The sequence below is a fragment of the Canis lupus genome, chromosome 13 (genome assembly GCF_048164855.1).
Source record: "Canis lupus baileyi chromosome 13, mCanLup2.hap1, whole genome shotgun sequence".
In the NCBI taxonomy this organism is placed as follows: domain Eukaryota; kingdom Metazoa; phylum Chordata; class Mammalia; order Carnivora; family Canidae; genus Canis; species Canis lupus.
In genome coordinates this window covers 52,570,478-52,595,963 of record NC_132850.1, presented here as the reverse complement: position 1 = coordinate 52,595,963, position 25,486 = coordinate 52,570,478, and the positions used below count along the sequence as shown (strand labels likewise).

The 25,486-nt window shown below is 45.3% G+C and overlaps 1 protein-coding gene across 3 annotated transcripts in view; it reads right to left on the bottom strand.

Annotated features, from left to right (window-relative positions):
* The window catches only part of TMEM131L (transmembrane 131 like), a 161,007-nt gene extending 136,524 nt beyond the window's left edge, over window positions 1-24,483 (bottom strand). Inside the window, exons 1-3 of one of the 3 annotated variants that reach the window (XM_072773704.1) lie at window positions 24,292-24,483; window positions 23,562-23,632; window positions 14,726-14,769 (exon numbers count right to left, since the gene is read on the bottom strand). In XM_072773704.1, the coding sequence (XP_072629805.1) occupies window positions 14,726-14,769; window positions 23,562-23,632; window positions 24,292-24,415 (239 nt within the window). In that variant the 5' untranslated portion in view covers window positions 24,416-24,483. The other 2 variants (XM_072773703.1, XM_072773705.1) reach the window with 2 other exon arrangements.
* Window positions 24,484-25,486: the final 1,003 nt, after the last annotated feature.

Below are 25,486 nucleotides of genomic sequence, written 5' to 3'. Positions count from 1 at the left end.
AAAAATCCCCTCTAGGTTTCAAAGGCAACGTGGCCCTGCCGACACCTTGCTTTCAGACTTCTAGCCTCCAGAGCTGAGAGAGAATAAATTTCAGTTGTTTTAAGACACCCAGTTTGTGGCACTTTGTTATGCAGCCCTAGGAAAAGGGAATGCACCGCCCTTGAACTTGGGCTTCTTCCTCCTCCTGCCCCCTCAGCGCAAATACTCCCAGGGCACCATGAAAGAGCTGCAGGGAATCCCCAGGCTGTGGTTTGGTTGGGGAAACTCAAGTGTCAAACAGACAGGCGAAGCAAGCTAGGATAGGCGCTCGTCTGGGCTTTATTCCTTCTCTCCAGCGGCCACCCTGCCCCTGAGCACCATCCTGCTCCTGACCAAGGGTCCAGGACTGTGGGGGTGGCCGTGGGGGGCTTCGGGCAGGATGGGGAACTTCCCTTCCCTGTGGGCGGTGCCTCTTCTGGCATCCACCCACCCCAGTTTCTCACAGAATTTTTAGAACGCTTCTTTCAGTTTTTAGTTCAGTAATATCCTTCCTCATGCCCCAACACCACCACCCCCCACACCCTACAGACTCACACACTCTCACTCTCACACACACAGCCACGTGCCCAGAGGGAGCAGGGCCAAGAGGCAGATCTGAGTACACACACCACCCTGTCCTGGGAGTGGCCACTCCCATCCAATAACTGAGACTTTTTGTTACTGGGCCAAGGTTTCCTGCCAGACTCACTTCCCTTATAATGAATGAATTATCCCTGAGAAAGTTCCTCAGTTCTCCTGGAAGCTGACCTGCAATGGCCCAACCCACCTGTTTACCAGGCGTGCCAGAGCATGGTGGCCCCAATGGGTGGGCACTAAAGTTCAACCTGGAACCCCACCTCCAAGCCCCATAATCAGGACAGAACCCTTTTAGAAAAACTGAAGTCAACTGGCTGCAACTTGATACCATCTGCAAAGAATATGTAAGTATTCTAGGTTTGCTAAAACCTGGGCCAGTGATAGTGGGTGGAGCTGCGGGGGGGGGGGGGAAGCAACCTTTGTCTCCCAACTTCCACTCCACTGTTTTACCAACAAGACCATTTCTGCTGCCCATTATTTAATCTTCAACCAAAGCAAATTTTGAAATGTGCTTCCTTAGATGCCTCACCCCAGACCAATGATTCTCAAACTTGAACATGCATCATAATCACCTGGAGGGCTTGTTAAAACAGATCACAGGCCCCTCCCCTGGAGCTTCTGATTCAGTAGGCCTGTGGTGGGCTCTGGGAACTGGTCTAGCAGGTTCCCAGGAGGTGCTGATTCTGCTGGTCCCAGGACTGCTCTTTGAGAAACACTGCCCTAGACCTGTCATTCCTCACTCAGAACAAGCCCCGAGCTGGACACAGCAGGCCCTGCTGCTGGCCTTCCCGAGTCCATCACCTTCTCCCACACGGTACAGCCTCAGTGAGGTCAGTAAGCGCCACTCCCTGGTGGCTGTGTAAATCCTGCTGCAAAGCAAACTGGGTAGTCCTACCACTCCCTCGGCCAAGGTGAGCATGGACCATGTTTTGCCTGTGAGATATAAGGGGGGGGGGTCCCGCTGAGGGGTGCCCCTGAGAAAGAGGCACAGGAGGAGGGTTCTTTTAACCTGCCATTGGATGTTCCACTGGGAGGACAGGAGGCTGTGAGGCCTCAGCCTCCTGGGACCTTGAAGAGAGCCATGAGGCACACTGAGCCAGCAGAACTGAGAGTTGGAAAAACCTGGCTGCCTGGTGCTGACACTCACCTGCTGAGTAAACCAGACTAGAACCACCCAGCCTCCGGGCTTCTTGTTAGGTGACATAATACATTTTTCATTGTCTGAGCTGGTTGAGTCAGGGTTTTGTTACTTGAAGCTGAAAATATCTAATCGCAAAGCAAACAGGATAACATATCCATCCGAGGACTAAAGACAACCTCTCAGAGCACACACGACAGTGGTATGTGTTCCACAAAGTAATCCTAAAATTCCAGATTTATATTTCCCAATTTTTTCAAAAGCTATGCAATTGAATGTCACGGATAAGCAGCACTTAGAGAACAGAATAGAAAATGATGGGGTGCCTGGATGGCGCAGTTAAGCATCTGACTCTTGGGCTCAGGTCATGATCTCAGGGTCGTGAGATCAAGCCCTGCATGGGGCTGCAAGCTCGACAGGAGTCTGCTTGAGATTCTCCCTCTCTCATCTCCCTGCTTGTGTGTGTTCCCCTCTCTCTCTCTCTCTCTCTCTCTCTCTCTCTCTCAAATACTTCTTTAAAAAAACAGAAAATGAAAGAAGCTCTCTAGCACACAGTAAAGTGTCATTGTACCCAAGTCCCAACTCTGCATCTCTCTTACAAGAGGCATGCTCATTTTCTTCAGGGGTTTTCTATGAACCATATAATACCAGGTTGTTTTTTTAAAAAAACTTTTTATTTATTTATTCATGACAGAGAGAGGGAGAGAGAGAGAGAGGCAGAGACACAGGCAGAGGGAGAAGCAGGCTCCATGCAGGGAGCCTGACGTGGGACTCGATCCTGGGTCTCCAGGATCACACCCCAGGCTGAAGGTGGCGCTAAACCGCTGGGCCACCGGGGCTGCCCAATACCAGGGTTTACTAAAGAATTCAGTTGCTTTCACGTATCATTCTTAGATTTGGTCTCCTTCTATAGAGGGCAGACTAATTGGGAAAATTGTGTCCCAACCTATATCACTTTATTTTTTAAAAGATTTTATTATTTATTTGAGAGACAGCACAGAAGCGGGGGCGGGGGGTGGGGCGGGGGGGGGGGGGGGGGAATGGCACCGGAGGAACAAAGGGAGAGGGAGAAACAGGCTCTCCGCCGAGCAGGGGCCCTAAGTGTGGCTCGATTCCAGAACCCGGAGATCGTGATCTGAGCCAAAGGCAGATGCTTAACCGACTGAGCCACCAGGTGCCCCTGTTTTAGATGCAAGATAAACAAGTGTATCTAGAAAGAGGACACTTCAGATTATGTGCCTGTACAGCCACTTCATACTCTGTAATCTTAAACTGTTTTACTTTTTAAAACCTGTCTCCTCATCTATTAAATGGGAATCCCTGGTTACCTAAGGGACAATGCATGTAAAAGTACTTTGTAAACTATAAAGTATAATACAGGGGATCCCTGGGTGGCTCAGCGGTTTGGCGTCTGCCTTTGGCCCGGGGCGCGATCCTGGAGTCCCGAGATCGAGTCCCACATCGGGCTCCCGGCATGGAGCCTGCTTCTCCCTCTGCCTGTGTCTCTGCCTCTCTCTGTGTGTCCAGCATAAATAAATAAATAAATCTTTAAAAAAAAAAGTATAATACAAGGGCAATTACTTAAATCCAATTTTTAATGGATTAACTGGATTAGCAAGGCCTGATTTTAAGAGGTAGATCAATCATAATCCCAGAGGAATTACTTCACCAAAGCTTCATATTACATACATCTGCTATAACTATTAACTGGGCCACTGGATTGTGATTCAAACTGGACTTTATTATCAATAATTTAGTGGCAGTGAAAGGAGCCGACATCCATAAGGTAGGACAACCCTGAAAGTCAATGATGTACAAGGCATAACATCAACATGAATTATTTACTATGTACATTTGCACAATGGTCATTGTGAGAGGCACAATGTCTTTGCTTTTACTGAAGCTATTCTCGGGGAACTACCTTCAGTTGTGGGTTTCTTTGGACATTTCACAGGTGGAAAATCATCTTTCCCATAGAAGAAGTTTAGTTTTTGGAGGGTGAAGTTTTTTTTGAAGTTAAAAGAATTACAGAAGTACAGTTGATAGATGCTATATTAGTTTCAGGTGTACAACAGTGATTCCACGATTCTGTATGTTACTCAGTGCTCACCACAATAAGTACAGTCCCATCTGTCAACATACAAAATATTATTACAGTATTATTGACTATATTCCCTGTGCTATACTTTTCATCTGCATGACTTATTTATTTTATAACTGGAAGTTTGTACCTCTTAAATCCCCTTCATCTATTTCACTCATCCCCCCCCCACTTTCCCTCTGGCAACCACCAGTTTGTTCTCTGTAATTAAGAGTCTGGTTTTCTCATTTGTTCATTTGTTTTGTGTTTTAGATTCCACATATAAGAGAAATCATATGGTATTCATCTTTCTCTGTTTGAATTATTTCACTTAGCATAATACTTTCTAAGTCCTTCCATGTTGTCACATATGGGAAAATTTCATTCCTTTCTATGGCTGGCTGAATAATATTCCTGTGTGTGTGTGCACACGCACATGCGCACATATTATCTCTTCTTTATTCATCTATCAATGGAACATTTGGGTTGCTTCCATATTCTGGCTATTGTAAATAACACTGCAACAAACATAGGGGTGCATGTATCTTTTCAAGTTAGTGTTTTCATTTTCTTGGGTAAATATCCAGCATTAGAATTACTGGATCATATGGTATTTCTAATTTTAATTTTTTGAGGAACCTTCATAGTCTTCTCCACAGTAACTGCGCCAGTTTGCATTCCATCAACAGTGCACAAGGGTTCCGTTTTCTCCATATCCTCACCAACACTTGTTGTTTCTTGTGGGTTTGATTTTAGCCATTCTGAAAAGTGTGAGGTGGAATCTTACTGTGGTTTTGATTTGCATTTCCCTGACGATAAGTGATATAGAGCATTTTTCAAGTGCCTTGTTGGCCATCTGTATATCTTCTTTGGAGAAATGTCTATTCATGATGTCTGCTGCCCATTTTTTGATTGAATTATTCATTTCTGGGGTGTTGAGTTGTAGAAGTTCTTTATATATTTTAGATACTAACACTTTATCAGATAGGTTATTTGCAAATACCTCCTCCCATTCCATAGGTTGCCTTTTTTTTTTTTTTTTAAGATTTTATTTAGTTATTCATGAGAGAGACAGAGACAGAGACACAGGCAGAGGGAGAAGCAGGCTTCTCACAAAGGAGCCTGATGGGGACTCGATCCCAGGAACCCAGGATCATGACCTGAACCAAAGGCAGACGCTCAACCACTGAGCCACCCAGGCGTCCCCATAGGTTGCCTTTTTATTTTGGTCACAGTTTCCTTTACTGTGCATACGCTTTTTAGTCTGGTATAGTCTCAATAGTTTATTAATAGATAATGTTTAGTTTTAGCCCAAGAGTCACATGCCATCCAGAGCCATGTCTTCTGATTGAAATATCTGAAAAAACTGGTAAAAACAACAGGAATTAGCCATCAGGGAAAAAGCATATACGGCAGTACAACCATGTTCCTCAAACTGGGACACGTATTTTTGTAGTAGAGAAAATAATGTCATGAGGTAAATATGGTTATCTTCCCAAAATTTACATTTTACTAAAAGATTTTTGGACGAAGAAAAAAGGAACTATCAATGAGTAATTTTAAAATGATTTAAAATTCTCAATAAATTTAAAAAATTTAATCTCAAAGAATTTTCATGTTCATAGCAGACGTTTTATTTTTTTTTAAGATTTTATTTATTTATTCATGAGAGACAGAGACAGACACAGAGAGAGAGAGAGAGAGAGACAGAGAGAGAGAGAGAGAGAGAGAGGCAGAGACACAGGCAGAGGGAGAAGCAGGCTCCATTCAGGGAACCCGATGCAGGACTCAATCCCAGGACTCCAGGATCACGCCCTGGGCCAAAAGCAGGAGCTAAACCACTGAGCCACCCAGGCGTCCCTATAGCAAACTTTTTAAAACTACATCCCCACTACTTGGGGGAAAACACTGAGAAAGGCCACAATAAACAAACAAGACTTTCCCTGTATCATTCATAAATGAGTTTGCAAAGGCAATGCAAAAACATCTTTACTGAGCACAACATCTGTGAAGTACTGTCTAGACTACCTTAGTTAATTATTCGTGAAGTGGCAACATTCTTTTGTCACATTAACTGGAGCGGGGGTGGGAATCATTATTACTCTAGAGTCGTATGTCACATGTGGAAGACTGCAACAACAATCAAATAATTTGATGTCAATTCATTTAAAACTAGAGTAACAAGCTCCCAGGAGACCCTATTATTTTAATACTTGTGTTCCTAGACAGAGAATACTGCCTTGGGAAATTATATTTCTCCTCTGAACCTTGAAATCCCAAGCTCTGTCACCCTCCTAGGCAATAAGAAGTTTGGTGTCACATCATATCCAGAATGCCTTCACAGAATTGACCGATACTGCTGCCAACATATTGGGATCCATCTAAAAAGTACTTTTATTTCTCATCAACCCACCATGACGAGTAAAGGGCAACCCAAAGCACAATTCTCACTGTATAAAAGACGCCTAAGACAACCATAGTGTCCACTCACCTCTAACTATATAGCTATAAGCTTCTTGAAGATAGAAGTTAGGTTCCCAATGGCAAAACACCCAAGTCCCTCTTTCTTGCTCACAGTGGTACCTTCACTCTGGTCTGATACAAGCTCCTTACAAATCTTTTATGTACTTTTTAATAGCCATGTTGTTATTTCCATAGGCAAGTCTTCCTGGGCTGTTGAACCTGCCTAGCTCTTACTTTAGGATGCACACCTGACTGAACAGACTCCACAGAGATACTTGGCTGTTAAATATTTGTGACCAGTAGCAATAATCAGACAAGCCACCCGGTAGCATGTGGAATGAAGCCAGCTGAGAGTCCCACTTCAAATGCTGAATGAAGACACTTCTCCTAAAGGCAATCTCTAGTCTAAGGTAATGAACACCAAGTTTTCCAAACCTGGATATGCCATGTTTACGGGCCATACCCACATCCACAATCCCCAGACTTCAATTCTACTTTATTGTTTCGGGAATGTGAATAGTAATGAAATGTTTTGCTTATTTTTATTCCAGATTAACCCTTCAAAATACAGTTGGAAATACAATTATTTGTATACACTTGGAAATACAAAATACAATTATTAAAATTGGTTCAAATGCCTTTTTCAATAAAAAGATATAAATAAGCATAAGCCTAATCACTCCAGAGTCTATAAAAGATAAATCTAGGGGAAGTAATAATTTCAATGAAAATCAGAATTAGGATACTGATCCTATTACACTATTTTTCTAATTAATTCCAATTGAGGGCTAAATAATTATATGAATAAGCCTCAAAAGCTCTGCTAAAAATTTCACAACCTAAAAAAAAAAAAACCAAAAAGGTTTTTGTGACTTGAAGACAATTTTTATACCAAGAACACTTGAAAAAAAGCTTGTATTCTAACAATCTAAATTATGAAATCCATTACAATCAAAGAAAATTTACACTGTTACGGCCATGAAGACCATGACTTAATGCATTCATTCTGCAACCCTCCCGGGGCCCACATGACTCTCTAGAAGGTACCATGAGGCACACACTGATAGAGCTAATAACCCATTCTCTTTAAAAACACACCAACTGCAATGACCTAATTTAAAAACCACACCTCTAATACTAATACCAGTGCTTTAATTTCAGGGGCAAATAGGGCCTCATGGGCTTGGATATGAAGAACATGCGAATCATTACAAGTAATCAACTTAAAAGACTTAAATTTGTATCAGGAGCTTGCATCCCTTCATCTAGCAGTTCTTCACCTAGGTGTTAGGTACTAGATTAGGCACTAAGGAATTAGTCAAATGAGACTCAGGACAGTGAATTTTAAAACGGAGATGCCCTGTATTAGAAATGCCATGATGCCATATGGAGTTGGTTGGGTGAGGGGCTCAGCCAGAGAAAAGAGAGAGCATAAGCCCATGTGAAAGGGAAGGGAAGGGAGAAGCAGGGGCAGGAAGGCTGAAGAAGTTAGCAGGGCCTAGATCACAAAAGGCCTCTATGCCACACTCAGGTGTCTGCACTTGATCATGAAGGCAGGGTTGTGTGTAGGAGGAATGACGGGGAAGGAGGTATAACTGAGATACATTCCTCAGGGAGGAAGGTGCCTAACAGGCTGGAGTAGCTGTAAAATGGAGGCAGCTGACCATCTGAAGAAGATCCAGCCACACTTGGACATCTACTAGGGTGGGAGTACAAAGGAATCAAGGTTGGGGAGGGGGGGATCCTGGTTTCTGGTTTATACAAATGAATGCATGGTGTGGCAGCTGGGTGCAGGCTGAGAGGGAACAGAGCCGAAGAGCTCAATGAGCTAATAGCATCTGAAAGCTAAAAGGAACTCTCTGTGGGCAACTGCACAGGTGAGACCCCCAGCTAAGAGGTACAATCTAAGGTCAAGTTCCTTCTATACAGCGAAAGACACAGGAGAACAGGTGAGATCACCTGGGGAAATGGCAGATAGGGAGAGAACACCCACAATGGAACCCTACTAGAGTGGCACGCTCAGGTTAGAAAGCTAAAACCCTGTCAACCGATGATGAACTTCAGGGTTGTACTGAAAACACAGCTTTCAACTTCTAAAGGAGAACAAAGAAAAGTGAAAAGCACTTCCATTCCCTGTGGGGGCTCTGAAACCCCCTTCATTGCCAAAAGGAAGTTTCCCTAGCGATTAGGTCATTTTTGCCCTGCAATTCTATCTTTCAGTATGTTGCTGAAAGGTTAACAAGACTTTCTTCGTGTTCTGACTCTTAGGATCTGCCTTTAACTGATGTAAATTGCTTCAGGAGAACACAGCTTGCTGCGGTTACTGATCATATAAAAAAGCACATTAAAAAAAAAGACAACACAATGACAACTCCCATAGACACTGTACCTGACCAGTCGGTATTTATGATTTTTATGTAACTATTTTTAAAAGCTGATATGCTGTACTATTCACTTTGCCAATGCTCACACTTTTCACATTCTAACAAATGTATGCCAACAAGGCTTATGGGAGCTATGTACAGAGAGCCAGACCAGCTTCCCTGAGAGTATTCAATTCCAGCAAGAGCTGAAGTCCGCTCTCACTTGCTCTCATCGCTGAGTCCCAAATGCAATCTCTCACTCTCAGCAAAGGAAAAGATTACTGCTGATATTTGAGAACACCCGAGAGAAAAATGGGGACGCAGAGGCAAGAGGGGAGAAAGTCTTTCAAATATTGCTTTCCTGGCTTTCAACCAAATACAATTACATAGCATTCATAGAAGATTAAGTCAAGTTAATACAAACAAAATCTTCAGTGAGGCCAATTTCCCTGAAAGCTTTCCCAAACTGTTTGAGATCATAGGCTGGCGACTCCAGAACCCTCCACCCCAGGATTAATGGTGGTCTGCTTTGGGCCCCACCCTGGGCAGTCGGGAGAGTGAGACACAGAGCGTCTTCAGATCTAGATTCTTACCAGGGTTAGAGGTCAGTGCCACCCACACTCCTGAAACTCTGTTTTATGGTCAAATCTATCTTGCGGCCCAAGGTGTTCCTCTATATGGGTGCTCTGAGATGAGACATTCATGTTGTAGAATTCCTGAGCACTGGGTCAACCGACCTCAAGTCCTATTTATCATTGAGAGTTGGCGTTGTGCAGTAGTGATCAAAATGAAAACCACTAAAATGTTTTTAAAATGTGTAAAGAGGGCAGCCCAGGTGGCTCAGCGGTTTTGTGCTGCCTTCAGCCCAGGGTGTGATCCTGGAGACCTGGGATTGAGTCCCGTGTCTGGCTCCCTGCATGGAGCCTGCTTCTCCCTCTGTGTCTCTGCCTCTCTCGCTGTGTCTCTCATGCATAAATAAATAAAATCTTATAAAATGTGTAAAGAGGTAGTAATAACTTCAAAAATAAGATTTAGGATAATGGACATAAAACTAGCAGGGCAAATCTAATATCAGATTATAATCCAAAATATAAAGTAAAATACCCATATGACTGAACTGATATAAGTAAATGAATTAATAAATAATGAGGGAAGATAAACAAAATCTCCCATACAGAAGAATGCCAAATAATCTGTGTAGGTGGAGCTTAATTCCATTTAATGACTTGCCGCCAGAGAGTGTTGCACGGAAAGAGGTGAAGAAAGAGAGCCAAGTGATCAAGGTCAATATCAAAGTGATAAGCCATGTTGATAGCAGATATCCTTGATATGTCATGAGAATACCAATTTATAGCTGCGGTCTTCCTCCACAAAACCCGTAACATCCCAGTCTAACCAGAAGGAAAAATATCAGGCAACCCCAAACAGAGAGACATTTTACAAAATACCAGAGCAGTACTCCTCAAAACTGTCAAGATCTCAAAAACAAGGAAAGTCTGACAAACTGTCACAACCAAGAGGTCCTAAGGAGACATGACAACTACAAGTAATGTAGCATCCTGGATGGGATCCTGGACAGAAAAATGACATCAGAGAAAAACAAATGAAGTTCAAATAGCAGGGAGTTTAGTTCATGGTAACATACCAATAATGTTGGGTTTCCTAGTTATAACCAATGTGCCACCTCAATGGAAGATGTTAACGGTTGGGTAAACTGCACGAGGGGCATAGGAGAACTCTTTGTACCGTCTTCACAGTTTTTCTGTAAACCCAAATATATTCTGAAACAAAAGATCTATTTTAACTGTAGCAACATTGTGTGAGCTTTGGAGGTACTAAAATTTTCATTTTAAGAAAATTCCCAACTGTACAGTAAAGGTAAATGAATACTAAGTACCTAGGTTATTCATTTAGCTATCACAGGACATTACACTTACAGAGAGACTTCTTAAAAGAGCTCCAGAACCTACACTTTCAAAAAATGAACACAAGGAAAATTCTCTAATAGTGCCATCCAACCCATGTCATCATCTAGTCTTTACACATAAGGAACAAATCCCAAGGGGGGAAAAAAAAGGCCAGAAAAAACAAAGAGGAGGAGGCTTGGAAGTCAAGTTAAAAGGAAAGCAACTAGGGATAATATAACACAAAACACTGGAATATCTGATATTGAGAAGATTAAAATATATAAATCAGGGCCAATCAAAATGTGAATCATGATTAAGAAATTTTAAAATCTAGTAGTGGCAACCAAGTTTTGTTTTTTTTTTTTAATGAAATAAGATGAACTAGAAAACCTCTGTGGATGGACGGCAGTGACTGGATGCACAGCAACGGGGATGTACTCAATCCCACAGAACTGTACATTTAAATATGGTTTAAATGGTAAATGTTATGTACATTTAACCATGACAAAAAAAAATGAAATAGAAAAGAGTATGTCACAGGTAGTAAAGGGACACGCTATTTTATCAATAAAGCACGCACACACACATTCACACGGCCATACGCATGTGCCTATGAGCAGGTAGGTAAGCATGACGTGAAACGCATCCCTTACTGTGAGTCACTGGCAACAAGTTTCAAAGCCACTGTTCTAATCATTCTCCTACCCCCCACCACCTTCACCAACAATCGAACACTAGGTCAAAAGACCAGTAGGGATAAAACCTACTAATACCTTAGAGTCTGACACAAAAATGAGGTAAAGAAACTAGTTCTGACTGACGAGAAAGGAAAGAACAAAGGCTAAGGCGAGCAACAAGGCTGTCTACAGGCTGGACACACCCACGCCTGGAGGCCGCCCAGGGCTTCCAAGCTCAGGGCTCAGGCGCCACGGCCACAGGGACGTGTCATATCAAGTCTGACATTCCTATGAGACAACCAACCAGAATTCCTGATTTCCCTCCCCTAATTCCTTTCCCATCTCAGCTGTCCTCCCTCCAGATGCTCAAGCCAAATTCTAGTCAGTCAGTCAGTCTAGTCCCTCTTGCTCTACTACTGATTCAACAAGTAATGAATCTGTTCCACCCCCAAAATTCACCTCAGAACTTCCCATGTCCCTTCATCCCCACTCCCACCAGCCTCGCCTGAACCACTACCGGCAATCCTTGCCTCTTCTTGCTCCCATACACTCAGAGGACTGCAACCAACTCTGAACTCTGCCTCATACATTCAGCCCACATGTAAAATTTTGTACTATAAATTCAAAAGGCTTCAAAGAACGTAATCTCTGGCATATTATAAATGAGGGCATTTTTAATAAAACTCAATCATTTATTCATGATTTTATTTATTTATTCATTTATTCAGGGAGCCCAATGTGGGACTCGATCCCAGATCCTGGGATCATGCCCAAGCCAAAGGCAGACGCTCAACCACTGAGCCACCCAGGCATCTCAACTCATAATCATTTTTTAAAATACATTCAATGGAACTCAAATACTACTGCAATGAAATCCACCATTATTTTTTTTTATAATCTCTATACCCAACATGGGGCTCAAACCCATGACCCCAAGATCTAGAGTCACATGCTGTACCAACTGAGCCATCCAAGCGCCCTATCATCATCCTTTTTTTTTTTTTTTTTTTTTTTTTATTTATTTATGATAGGCACACAGTGAGAGAGAGAGAGGCAGAGACACAGGCAGAGGGAGAAGCAGGCTCCACGCACCGGGAGCCCAATGTGGGATTCGATCCCGGGTCTCCAGGATCGCGCCCTGGGCCAAAGGCAGGCGCCAAACCGCTGCGCCACCCAGGGATCCCCTCATCATCCTTTTTTAAAAAAAGATTTTATTTATTTGACAGAGAGCACAAGCAAGGGGAGCAGCAGAGGGAGGGGGAGAAGCAGACTCCCCATTGAGCAGGGAGGCCTGACGCAGGGCATGATCCCAGGACCCCCAGGATCATAACCAACACTGAAGGCAGACGCTTCACCAACAGAGCCACCCAGGTGCCCCCATCATCCATTTCTTTAAACACACCAATAGGCATTCTTGTATTACTGGATATTCCCTCCAAGTATTTAAATCTAATACATACATCACAATGTTCAAAGTCTTTTGCAACAAAACTATGAGTTTCAACTGAAACATTAGATTTTTTTTTTAATTTCCTATGACCACAGTGTTTAAGTGTTAAGTATTTTTTTCTTCTGAACTGAGCTGTCATTATAATTTTCTTTAGTATACAACTGATCAAGAAATTTCATAAATTTTGATAGGCGATTAAACATAAAGAGACAAATTTACTGAAAATGCATTCTTTAGTGAAATGGATGAAAAGTGTCTTACCCCCTCGTCATTGATTCATGTGACTATTATTTTTCTTGTCCACTTTTTTAAAAAGTGTAAGCACTGAAAAAGCTTGTTCACATAAACTAAAACGTGAATAGAAAGAGTACTGTTACAATACTGTCCCTATATTCTCTAAACTCCTTCACTGTTTATCCAAAAAGCAATGATCATTAAAAGTAACGTTTTTTTTTAAAGATTTTATTTATTTACTCATGAGAGACAGAGAGAGAGACAGACACAGGCAGAGGGAGAAGCAGGCTCAATGCAGGGAACTTGACGTGGGACTCGATCCCGGAACTCCAGGATCATGCCCTGGCCTGAAGGCAGGCGCTAAACTGCTGAGCCACCCAGAGATCCCCTAAAAATAACTTTCAATGACCAAATGCCAATTTGATTGTGCCCTTCAATTTTGTCAATAGATTCAGAAACCTCCAGAGTTACAAAAGAATTTGTTACCCAATCAGAGTTTATCACTTCTCCTGACCAATGCCGGTATTTTAAATCACACCTCTGTTTGCCCAACATTGAGCACATAGTAAGATGTGGACGAGGTAAGAAGTATGCCTTTCTTTTATAAAGTGGGGAAGAGAGATTACAAAAAGAAGAGGTGGAAAAGGGTAACTTGCAACCTCAGCTCAATTTCAGAAGACTTTCTGGATGGCAGGATCTAAAAGCTGATTCCCTGAAAGTTTCGTATGTCCAGGTACCATTTAGAGTCTCCATGTACCTTCAAGGGACCAGACATCCCAGTTTGAAAAGTGACCATGAGACTGCTCCGCGACCATTCTCTTAAAAATGTAGTTGACACCTTTCGATTTCCTAGCCCCTACTTTAGATCCTCTAACAAATCTTACACCGTTAAAAATATAAAATCCAACCTCCTTACTGTGTTTTCTAAGGTCCTATCTTACCTCACGATCCCACAAACCACATGAGCCTTCTCCAAGTTCTTGGAATACTGTTAGTGCTTCCTAACTCTGCGCCTTTGCATCTGCCACCACTCCCACTGCCCAGAGCACTCTCCCTGTTTGCTACCTGGCTATTCCTTTGCATCCTCCAGACTTCAGCTCAAATGTCACCTCCTAAGAGGGGCCTCACCTGACCACCCTATCTTCCTCGTTATTCTGTACCACGGCAATCCAACTGTTGACAGTTACTACAATCACAACCATTTTGTTTTGTTTACAGTAAGGTCTGGCTCCACTACTACGTGCAGCACAGGGTTTATTCAATATTTCATGCCCAGCACCCAGCACTGTGCCTCATGTTCAACAGGCATTTCTGAACAAGCAGGATAGCACAGGTGTGCTATGGAAAATGCAAAGTTGAAAATGGGTGGCAAGGGCAACCCGGGTGGCTCAGTGGTTTAGCGCCGTCCTCGGTCCAGGGCGTGACTCTGGAGACCCAGGATCGAGTCCCACATCAGGCTCCCTGCACGGAGCCTGCTTCTCCCTCTGCCTGTGTCTCTGCCTCTCTCTCTCTCTCTCTGTCTCTCATGAATAAATAAATAAAATAAAATAAAAATTTTAAAAAAGAAAAAGAAAATGGGTGGCAGGAGGTATTTCTAACAGCTTTCTGCACAACTTTATTTTAAAACAAAGACATATTAATTATTAGAGTTCAGATATCCCAAGCGCCAAAGATCAAGGTATATCACAGATATATTAAACACATAAACATAAACGTACATATACCAAGACTTCAGATAGCATCCAAAGTGGGCAGCAATGTTCAGCATGCAGGTATTTGCTCCTGTGGTTTTTCTTACCTCTGTTCTTGAGAATGCTCCTCCATATTCTCTTCAGAATCACCCTATTGATTAAAAACCAAAACAAAACACATGGTTTAACAGTTGTTTAAGAAGAACACAGAAATCTGAAAAGAAGCAATTCTTAAATTTCACATGGATGATGAACTTGTAAAGAACGTCTAGAAATACTGCCTGGGGGCACCTGGCAGCTCAGTCAGTTAAGTATCTGGCTCTTCAGCTCAGGTCATGATCTCCTGAGACAGAGGAGGTCCTGAGATAGAGCCCCACGTTGGGCTCCACCCTCAGCCTGGAGTTGGCTTGGGATTCCCTCTTTCCCTCTGCTCCTCTCCCACTTTTGTGCTCGCTCTCGCACGCGCTCTCTCTCTCTCAATAAATAAGTAAAATCTTTAAAATAAAAATAGCGCCTGATACACAGCAGGCATTCAATGAATTTATTGAAAGAATGACACTCCTAGGGATTCCTGGGTGGCTCAGCGGTTTGGTGCCTGCCTTCGGCCCAGGGCTTGATCCTGAAGTTCCAGGATCGAGTCCCACGTCAGGCTCCCTGCATGGAGCCTGCCTCCCCCTCTGCCGGTGTCTCTGCCTCTCTCTCTCTCTTTCTCTCTGTGTCTCTCATGAATAAATAAATAAAATATTTAAAAAAAAAAAGAATGACACTCCTAAAAGCCGTAAGTTGCCAAGTGATCCCTTAGATAGTGTCAGATTCTCCCTGCTTAAAATTTTGACCTAAACATAATTTCCAAATTAGGATGACATCTTGTCTCTCCAAGAGCCTTTGGTTAGCTCAGAATCCCCTACATGGATACCTGATACATTTTGACATCAACATAGAAAGGCTGATCGATTGTATAAATGGCATAAACATCACCGTCAAAAGCACTTCCAAAATCCTCCCCCAGATAACCAGACCAAAATCTGACCACATGTCATGTACCAGGAAGGTAAAAAGAAAAGGAACTTGAAATAGAAACAAAAGGCCAGATCCAAATAAATCCTACATGTAAACTGACGGACACAATCTTGACCATTCTTCCCCAAAGTTCTCCACTGTTGGGGGGTCAGGAATACCGAGCCTTCCTGGTCCTCCAGCTTCTCCCTAACCTTTGGCTGTTGGCACTTAATGCCTCTCTGCCCCCTCTTCCTCCTCGTCACTGCCAGTCCTGGGCCCTGACTCCCTACACCAATTCCCCCAGAATGCTGACCCACGCTCATCACCGTGAGGCCCAAATCCCTACTGCCAACCCCAACTCCTCACTCGATCACACGGGTAGATACTCAGGGAATGCCTATCTTTCCTGAGAGCAAGACTCCTGCCGCTTTGGTATGTGGCCAGCATGTGGCAGGTACTCCACAATACCTGTAGGATGAATTCATCTGCAACTCCAAACCTACTGGCAAATGCCTCCAGCACATATGCACTTTTTCTCTCCCAAAATAGTTATGACCAACACTGACTTATCAACACATGGGGCCCCTGCCAAGTGGTTTCTGTTCTTTTTTTTTTTTTTTTTAAGATTTGTATTTATTACCAAAAAAAAAAAAGATTTTTATTTATTTATTCATGAGAGACAGAGAGAGAAAGAGAGACACAGGCAGAGGGGAAAAGTAGGCTCCCTGTTGGAAGCCCAACGCGGGACTCGATCCTCGGACCGCAGGATCATGACCTAAGCCAAAGGCAGATGCTCAACCTCTGAGCCACCAGGCGTCCCAAGTGGTTTCTGTTCTAACCAGCCTCCTTCTGTCAAGGATACCATCACCCTCCTTGACCCTTGGGCAAACCTTAGGGTCATCTTATACTGCTCTTTCTTCACCTCTAGCCATAAAGACTTACTCACTTGTCTGAACCATGGTACAGACCTGTCCTTTCTTCTCCACCCCGTCCACCAGCAAAGCAGCCCATGCCCATACCATCAGTATGCCATCAGTATACCATACTCCAGGCTTCCATTACCATCACAGACAGGGCTTTTCACTTTGCTGAAGACCACTGCCTCCAATCCATCCCTTGTGTCACTGCAAGACCAATTTTCTTCAACATCAGCCACGACTTAACGACCCACTTGGTATGGACCGAGCATCCAATGTCACCATGTTAATCTCTACTCAAGAGCCTACTACCACTCACTAACTGCTAGTCAGATGTACTCTAAGCTCCTTAACCTGGAACCGGGCAACTGTCAACTGACCTTGACATACACATCCCTATCTCTACAGCCACACTTCATCAGGAGCTCCGGGCTCCGGTTCAAAGCATCAACTTAAAAACACTGTCACTCATGTAAGGATCTAGAGGAGGCCCCATTCACACTTTTGCTAATGCAGGTCTCTAAGCAGCCCTCCTACTCCTAAGCCTTAACAGACCCCTCCAATATACACGGTTCCTCCTCTCTCCTCTCAGTTGCTACATTTCAGCACTTGAGTGTTATCTCAGGGTATTACCAGCCTTATCTCCCCAACACCACCAGGCTCTCAAAAGGAGGGAACCAAATCCTGTAATCTCCCTACCCCACTCGCCCTTGGCAGTGCCTCAGGGCCCTTGCACTAGCTATTCTAAATCTCTCACTGCTTTCGAGGGTTGGCTCAAATGTCAAATACAGGCCTTCTCAAAGGGACCAACTTTGCCTTGTTAAATTAAAACTCCAGCTCCCATCACCTTAATCTTCCCCCGGTTTGTCACCCTACAGCATGGATGCCTTTCTAACAACAGATTAAAGAATTTACCATTTATTCTACTTCTTTTTACCATCTATATGCCACTATTAGACTGCAAGCTCCACTAGGGCAGTGTTTTTTTGTTCAACATCCAAAGCACCTAGACCAGTGCTGGGCCACAGTACATACTCAATAAGTATCCATAGAGCTAAGTGCAGTCTCGCTGTTTCTTAAATACTCGTGGATATATACCTCACACCTGTTAGAATGGCTAGTATCAAAAAGATAAGAGATAAGTGTTGGCAAGGATGTAGAGAAAAGGGAACCTTTGTGCACTGTTGATGGGAAAGCAAACTAGTGTGGCCACTGTGGAGAACAGTATAGAGGTTCCTCAAAACATTATAAACCGATCTAACAAGTCCACTTCTGGGTATTTATCTGAAGGAAACAAAAACACTAATTCAAAAAAAAATCTACACCCTCACGTTCATAGTAACATTATTTACAATAGGCAGGATATGTAAACAACCTAAATTAATGACATAAATGGATAACGATGTGATGTGTATGTATGTGCATATACATGGGTACCTGTATATATACATATGTGTGCATATATATAATGAAATACTGTTCAGCCATAAAAAAATGAAATCTCATTTCAACAACAATATGGGTAGACCCTTAGGGCACTGTGCTAAGTGAAATAAGTCAAACAGAGAAAGACAAATACCTATGATAGATGATAGCTCTCAAATACAGAATTTAAAAAACAAAAACAGGGGCACCTGGGTGGCTCAGTCAGTTGAGCTTCCAACTCTTGGTTTCAGCTCAGGTCATGATCTCAGGGTCATGGGATCAAGCTAACACCACAGAGTCTGCTTGAGATGCTCTCTCTCTCCCTCTGCCCCTCCCCCTGCTCGCGCTTCCTCTCAATAAATAAATAAAACCTTTAAAAAACAAAACAAGAAAAAACAAAACAAAACAAGAACAAAAAACAAATACCAAGTTCACAGATACAGCGAACAGACTGGTGATTGCTGGGGAACCAGGGGTGGCAGGTGGTGGAGAAGCACAACGGGTAAAGTTGGTCAAAAGGTACAAATTCCAGTTAAAATATTATATCCTGGGGATGTAATATTTAGCATGATGACCAGCGAATAACACTGTATTGCAAATTTGAAAGTTACTGAGAGTAAATCTTAAAAGTTCTTATCGCAAGACAAAAAAAAAAATTTATGCAATATGTATGGTGACAGATGGTAACTAGACTTACTGTTATGTGGTGCACCTGAAAGGAATGTAATGTTCTATGTCAATGTCAATTATACCTCAATAAAAAAAAATATTAAGCAAAAATTTCAGAAATACTAGTGGATCTGACCATTTGTTAAAACTTCATTAAGCTAATTTTTCTAACTCAAAACAGAATATGAAGGGATCTCCCTGAAACACAGGAAATCCACCACCACAATACTTTCCCAGTCAGACTGCTAAAACTCATACAGTGCCATAGTGGCCAGGAGCAGAAGCTTTGAAGCTCAACACCTCCCAGGTACGAATCACACCACTGCCACTTTCCTTCAGCCTTGGGCAAATTATTTAATGACTCTGTGACTCCATTTCCTCATCCGTAATGTCAGGTCAGAACACTTCATGGTTTTTAGTGTATTAACATGAGTATTAAAAACTCATAAAGTACTTAAACAATGCCAGTAATATTCAATTCATGTTAGGTATTTTTTTATGTTGATAGTGGAAGTAGATTAAACCCAAAATAAATCTCTATAACAAAAAGATTTCCAAATACCAGTCAATGATTCACTGACTAGAGCAAGATGCTATTACATAACACAGTACCTGAGATAATAAAGAATTTAGATATTCAGCGTACTATTTCCTGTTTCACTTTCTACCAGTTTCCGTTACCTATAACAGACTTAAGGGGGTAAGACATGAGATTTTTAAAGGCAGAGACGTCCTTCTTTATCGCTGTATCCCGGGGCTTTGCTGGGCGTGGGGGATGAATAGACAAGGCCAGAAAAGCACTAAGCCCAGCCACCCCAAACCAGACCAACATGATTCTGTATCAGGTAACTCCTGCTCCTACTCAGCACCAATGTCAGTGTCCCAAATCTAACCAGGGCTGTTAGGAGTGAGGCTTCTATCTCTGCAGAGTCTGAATGGATTAAAAGAACAATTCTAGATTGCCCTTCCTCCTGCCAGAAGGGATACCAAAAAAACAAACAACCACCAAAATCAACACTTAAGGCATTTAGCCTACCATCTTTGAAACTAACCTCAGAAACAGGACAAGACACTGATAACTGCCTCTCCTCCCCCCAGGAAGAGCTCCTGGCTAACTACTCAATGCCTACTGTATGCAGAACAGTGTGGCTGCAATAAGACCACCAAGCTTAGAAAAGCCCAAACTCTTACAGGGAATCCAGTTAGGGCAAGGAGGAACATCAAGGCCAAGAAAAAAAAAAAAAAATCCAGAAGCTCAAGAACCTCAGAAAGCGAGAAATGACAATAGTGCCACTATGGAGTTAGAAGTCTGGGAGGATGGCTCTATGGGAACAGCAGGACAATCACATTTGTTCTTTCATTCAACAGATACACAGGGGAGCTGCTCTGCCAAGGGTCATGCTGGGGCCTGCGTCCCAAAGGAATGCCTAGAGCAATACACAGGGTCAGACTGCGGGAGGCCCTGAGAGCTAGGGCAGGTCAAGGGCATCACAGGCCAGCACAGAAGGGTTATTTGAAGGCAAAGTAAGAAGGTATGCAATGCAGTATCTTGCACACATGGGATTACTTCCTGATAATAAGCTAATGAAAACGTGTGTTTGGTTCCTAACCATCACCACTTTGGATTCAATGTGTTGAAGTATAGGTGAAGTAAGGCCAGAAGAGAGGAAAAGTTCTGTAAATCTAAGAATAGAATCATGTTTTTTTTCCCTTCCTTCTCATTATCACCATAGTTTATGTTCGAACACCAAAAATCTTACCATGTAAAAACAGCACATAACAAAAAGATGTGAATAATATAACCTATCTACACAACTGTAGAGCAAGTAATAGTACTGAGTTCTCTGCACTGGTTCAACCTCTTCAACGCAGGAAAACTCCCATGACCTCCAGTGACCAAATCTAGGAATCAGCTGAGAAGTATACCAAAATAATAGGTAACAGACATGAAGTGCTCACTGAGTTCAAGACAGTTTTAATCCTCACAAAATCCTCTGAGATCAGGGCCATTCTCACCCCCATCGTGCAGATGAAGAAACTGAGAAAAGGGACGAAACCGGGAGTCAAATCCTGGAAACCTATCCAGCAGGTCTGGAAGATTATAACAATTCAATTATTTGGTTTTGCACCAAAAATGCACCAAAGATGCATTTTTCTAGTCCTTGCTCACTTAAAAAGAAAAAAAAAGACCCAATCACCAGAAAACATTTCCAAAAATATCAACTGTATAAATAATGAGTGGTGACAAATGTTAATATTCAATTTGGGGGGGCATCTGGGTGGCTAAGTGGTTAAGCGTCTGCCTTTGACTTAGGGTGTGATCCTGGAGTCCCTGATGAAGTCCTCACATCGGGCTCCCCTCAGGGACCCTGATTGTCCCTCTGCCTGTGTCTCCTCCCCTTTCTCTGTGTCTCTCATGAATGAATGAATGAATGAATGAATGAATGAATGAAAAATAAATAAATAAATAAACCTTTTTTAAAAATTCAATTTTTTGATGCCACACCTTCTGGTACTCCCATTTCTCCCATCACTAACAAATCTTAGCTTCTGCAGCTGCCTTGGGATCTTTCTGAGTGAAAGGAACCCAACCTACAAATTAATTAAGCAGAAACCCTCAAATTTAAAAAACACCTATAAATACTCTCTTTTTCAGCTGACTCCATGACACACAAGGGAGCTTTTTGTGGGAAAAAAAAGTCCAAATACTTTGAAGAGAATTCTCTAAAAATAACTTTCTTCAGAACTTTCTGCAGTTTATATACATATGTGTGTGAGTGTATAGGCAGTTTAGATAAATACATATGCATATATATCTGCAGTTTACACTGACAGATACAGATAGATCCACATATATCCCCACCCCCACCCCAGTACAAGCAGGGTAAATAGTCTCTAAAAGATGTGTCTATAGATAGAGATGAAGTATTTAGAAAATTATTTTGAATATCAGTTTCACTTTCATTATAGCTTTCATTAAAATAGCTTAGTTACAAAGGCTTCTCTAGTGAGTACTCCAGAAAGACAGCTTCTAAATTGTGTGCATTTTTTTTCACCAAAACAAACTATATTACACATATAAACAAAACAAAGCCACAGATTAAGAATTTTATAAAATAAATTTTAAGGCTATAAACATAATCATTGATCATATCACAGGCCTTGACGTTTCCATCTCTGAGCACAGTGACTAAATCTTCAACTAATGCTGCAACAAATGAGAGTCTACAATTTACTTTCCTTTCTGTCTGGGTTGACTTTCAACACTAGCCAGTAAGGAGTACAGGCTACAAATGAGTAAAAATGCAAATACGTATAGATATACACCAGTGCTTTTCAACCCGGGCACTTTTGCTCCCCAGGGACATTTGGCAACGTCTGGGGACATTTTTAGCTGTCAGACCTGGGGGCAAGAGGGAGGAGAAAGTGCCACCAGCAACTACTGAGTAGGGACAGCGAGGCTGTAACTGCTGGGCATCTTGTAGCCCACAGGACACAGAATTCCACCCAGGACAGGCCCCCGCAACACAGAAGTCTCCAGCCCAGAACCTCACGAATGCTGCTTTTGAACAATCATGATTAAGACACAAATATAACTGTATTTTAAAAAAGGAAAAACGTCAAATTTTAAATGTGGGTCTCCCGGTAGAATCATGAATGATTTCTATTTGGTTCTTTTTATCTTTCCGTATTTTCCAAATCTTCAACAATACGCATCTGTTATTTATGATCAGAGGAGGGGAAAGAAACCCATTTGGGAATAAACTTTTAAGAGAAGGGCAGACTATTTGCTCTCCATCCCAATGAGGCTTTTTCTCAAAGGGCCGGTCTCTTTCAGCTCGCTGGCCTTCAGGAAAGGTCCACAAAAAATTTTCCTCTAGAAGTCACCTCTCTGCCTTGAAGCTGTTATTCATTAGTCCTGGTTAAAGTGAATATTCTGAATGTCTCAAAACCAGCACTCTAATGCTTCACACAGATTGGAGAAACTCAACTGTAAAACTGCAGAGCCGTGAACTTATAGCTAGACATCCTGTTTTTCCAAACAGCCACAAGAGACAACATAGAATTAAGTGCTGCCACCAATGTGGGAAGTAATGAACATCTTAAAAATTACCACACACAAGCTAACTATTCCCTTATAATTCAACTCCTCCCTCCCCCCCCCGCCAAAAAAAAAAGTATTTGGGGTCACTACTGTTGCTGCTGAAAAGCAGTCAACCGTATCATGCTTAAATGCATACATCTGCAGACAAACGTTAGAAGTTAAACCCTAACACGACGCTTTGCGGGGCTGTATCTACTTGCAGCCCTGAACCCGGTAGGATGCCACAGATTCTCAATGAAATGCTAGTAATTATTTTTCCACATGCAATCACTGTATCATAGGGGGGAGAGCCCCCGAAACCTGAAATTCAAGTTGCTAAAGAGGGTGTATCCTACACGAATTAAAGGCACTTGGAAAAGAGCCAAGACGACAATCTTTTTAAAGTCACATCTTCCCTGCAGAAGCTGCTTAAGGCTAGTGGCAAGTGCCAGTCGCTAACACGTCTGAGAGCAGCATTCCTGTTGTCCTGGGGCTCGCGGCGCGGCTCCTGGCTCCCGGGGCTCCCGGGGCTCCCGGGGCTCGCGGCGCTCCGGGGACCGCGGCCGCCCAGGGGCCCGCCCTTCCCCTCCTCCAGGCGGCCGCGGGCCGCGGCCCTGCTGAGGTGGCCTCGGCTCCCAGCTCCTGAACTTGGGGCGGGCGTGACTCACGCCCTGTCACATGGCGCGGGAGGAGGCTGGGCAGGCCACCGTTGCCAGGTGTTCAGGCTCGGCCCGACCGTTTATTTGCCTTGCAAAGTGGCCCGAGCGCCGGTGCCGCCGGGGGGCCGCGGCCTCCCGGCCCCTCCGCCCTCGCGCACCCGCAGCCGCCCTGTCACCTGGTCGTCCTCACCTGAGTGGGCAGCAGCAGTTCCCCCTCCTCCGCCTGCCACAGCTCCACCACGTTGGGCAGGGGCTCAATCGCTGCACGGACACCAAAAAAAACACACCGCGTTTTAATGCACGGAAAAGAGACGCTTCCTGTTTCCCTCCCGTGCCCCGAGCACCCGCCTCCCCCAGACAAGTCACCCCTTCCTTCTCAAAGCCGCGGCCACCCGACCAGCCGCCCGGGGCCGCGCGCACAATGGGCGGGGAGCGAGTCGGGCCCCTCCGGCGGAGGGCAGGGGGCGCGGGCCCGGGGGTGCCGGGGCAGCCACCCGGCGCGCCGCATCCCGAGCATCTGGCGCGGGCGGCCGCGGGAAGGGTCCCGGCGGCGGGGCTGGGGAACAAAGCTGCAGCAAGCCGGGCCGCGGCGGGGCCCCCGCGCGCGCCACACAAAGCGGGGGCTGCGCCCGGGGCGCCCGGGGCCCGCGCACAAAGGCTCCGGGGCGCGTGCGGCTAGCGGTCCGCGCCGGTGCCCGAGTCCGCCACTGCCCGGCTCCGGCCGCCGGGGGCGGGGGGCGCGGGAGGGGACGCGGCGGCCGGCAGAGGTTATCGGCCGAGAATTGCAACCGCCTTCCTTCCTCCCCCTGCCCTTTCCCCTTCCTCCCCTCGCCCTCTTATAGATTTCAGCAGTTCCCTAAAAGAAAGAGAAGGGGGGGCGGGGTGGGGAGCGAGCGCGAGCACAGCGGCGCACGGCTGACCTTGTCCCTGAGCCCCTCCCGGGCGACAGCAGGGCAGGAGGACCTGGAAGACGCCCAGCAGGAGGTTCACCGCCGCGGCGGTGCGGCAGTAGCAGCCCGGCTGCGGGCGTCGGAGCCCCGCCATGCTGGTGCTCGCGCTCCTCTCGGGTGCTCGCCGCGCTCGCCGCTGGCTGGCTCGCTCGCTCGCTCGCTGGCGCCGGGGCCGCGTCGCCCCGGGCCCGCCCCCGCGCCGCCCCGCCCCGGCCCCGCCCCCGCCTCCGCCCCGCCCCGGCCCCGCCCCCGCCTCGCCACGCCCCGGCCCCGCCCCCGCCCCCGCCCCCGCCCCCGCCGCCGCAGCTGCTGCGCCTCCAGCCCGGGGCGCGCCGCCGGCTGTGCGCGCGTGTGCGCCGCCGATAGGGAGGGACGGGGCGCGGGGGGCGCGGGGGACGGGGGGGCGCGGACGGTGCGAACGCGGCGGCCCGGGGCGCCCCTCCCGCGCGCGGACCCCGCGGCCGCCGCCCGCCCCCAGCGCCCCGCGGCGCCCTCCCCGAGTCGCCGGCCCCCGGCACGGCCCGCGGCGGTCGGGAGGGGCCCCCGGGCCGCCGTCGCCAGGCGCGATTGGAGGGACTTTGGGGTGCCCCCCTCTCTGTTGGGGCAGCGCGGGCGCAGTCGGGTTATTACCCACGAGCGAGGGCGGCGGCGCCCGGCCGGAGGCCTCAGGCAGGATATTAGTGGAAATAACGCCGTGGTTGTCAGGAAACGCCGGCGCAGCCACATGGCTCCTGCCAGTTAGGCAGCGAGGATATCCGGTGGCTGCAAAGTCTGTAATTTAGAATAAAAAGAGCTGTCCCCGGGCCCGAGAGGCTGACCTCAGCGAGGCGCGGCCGTGGTGCGCCCGGCAGCCTCGGTGGCCGCGGTCCAGGCCGCGACAGGTGGGGAAGCCTCTTCCTGGGGCACGTAGGGCTTCAGAGGCCCCGGGGCAGAAGCTCCCCCCCCCCCGCAGGATGCGTGCTGCAGACTTCAGCCTGCCTCTTCTGAAACGTGGTGGAGGTGGAGGACGCGGTCAGCTGCCTGTGCCTGACTTCAGCTGGTTAAAACAATAACGTGATACTTGCAAATAGATTTTTCTAGCCCCATCATTTGAGGCCTGTAACCAAAAAAGTGCGTCTGATACCTGAGATCTCTTTTAGGATTAATACCGTGCCTTTGCCAACCG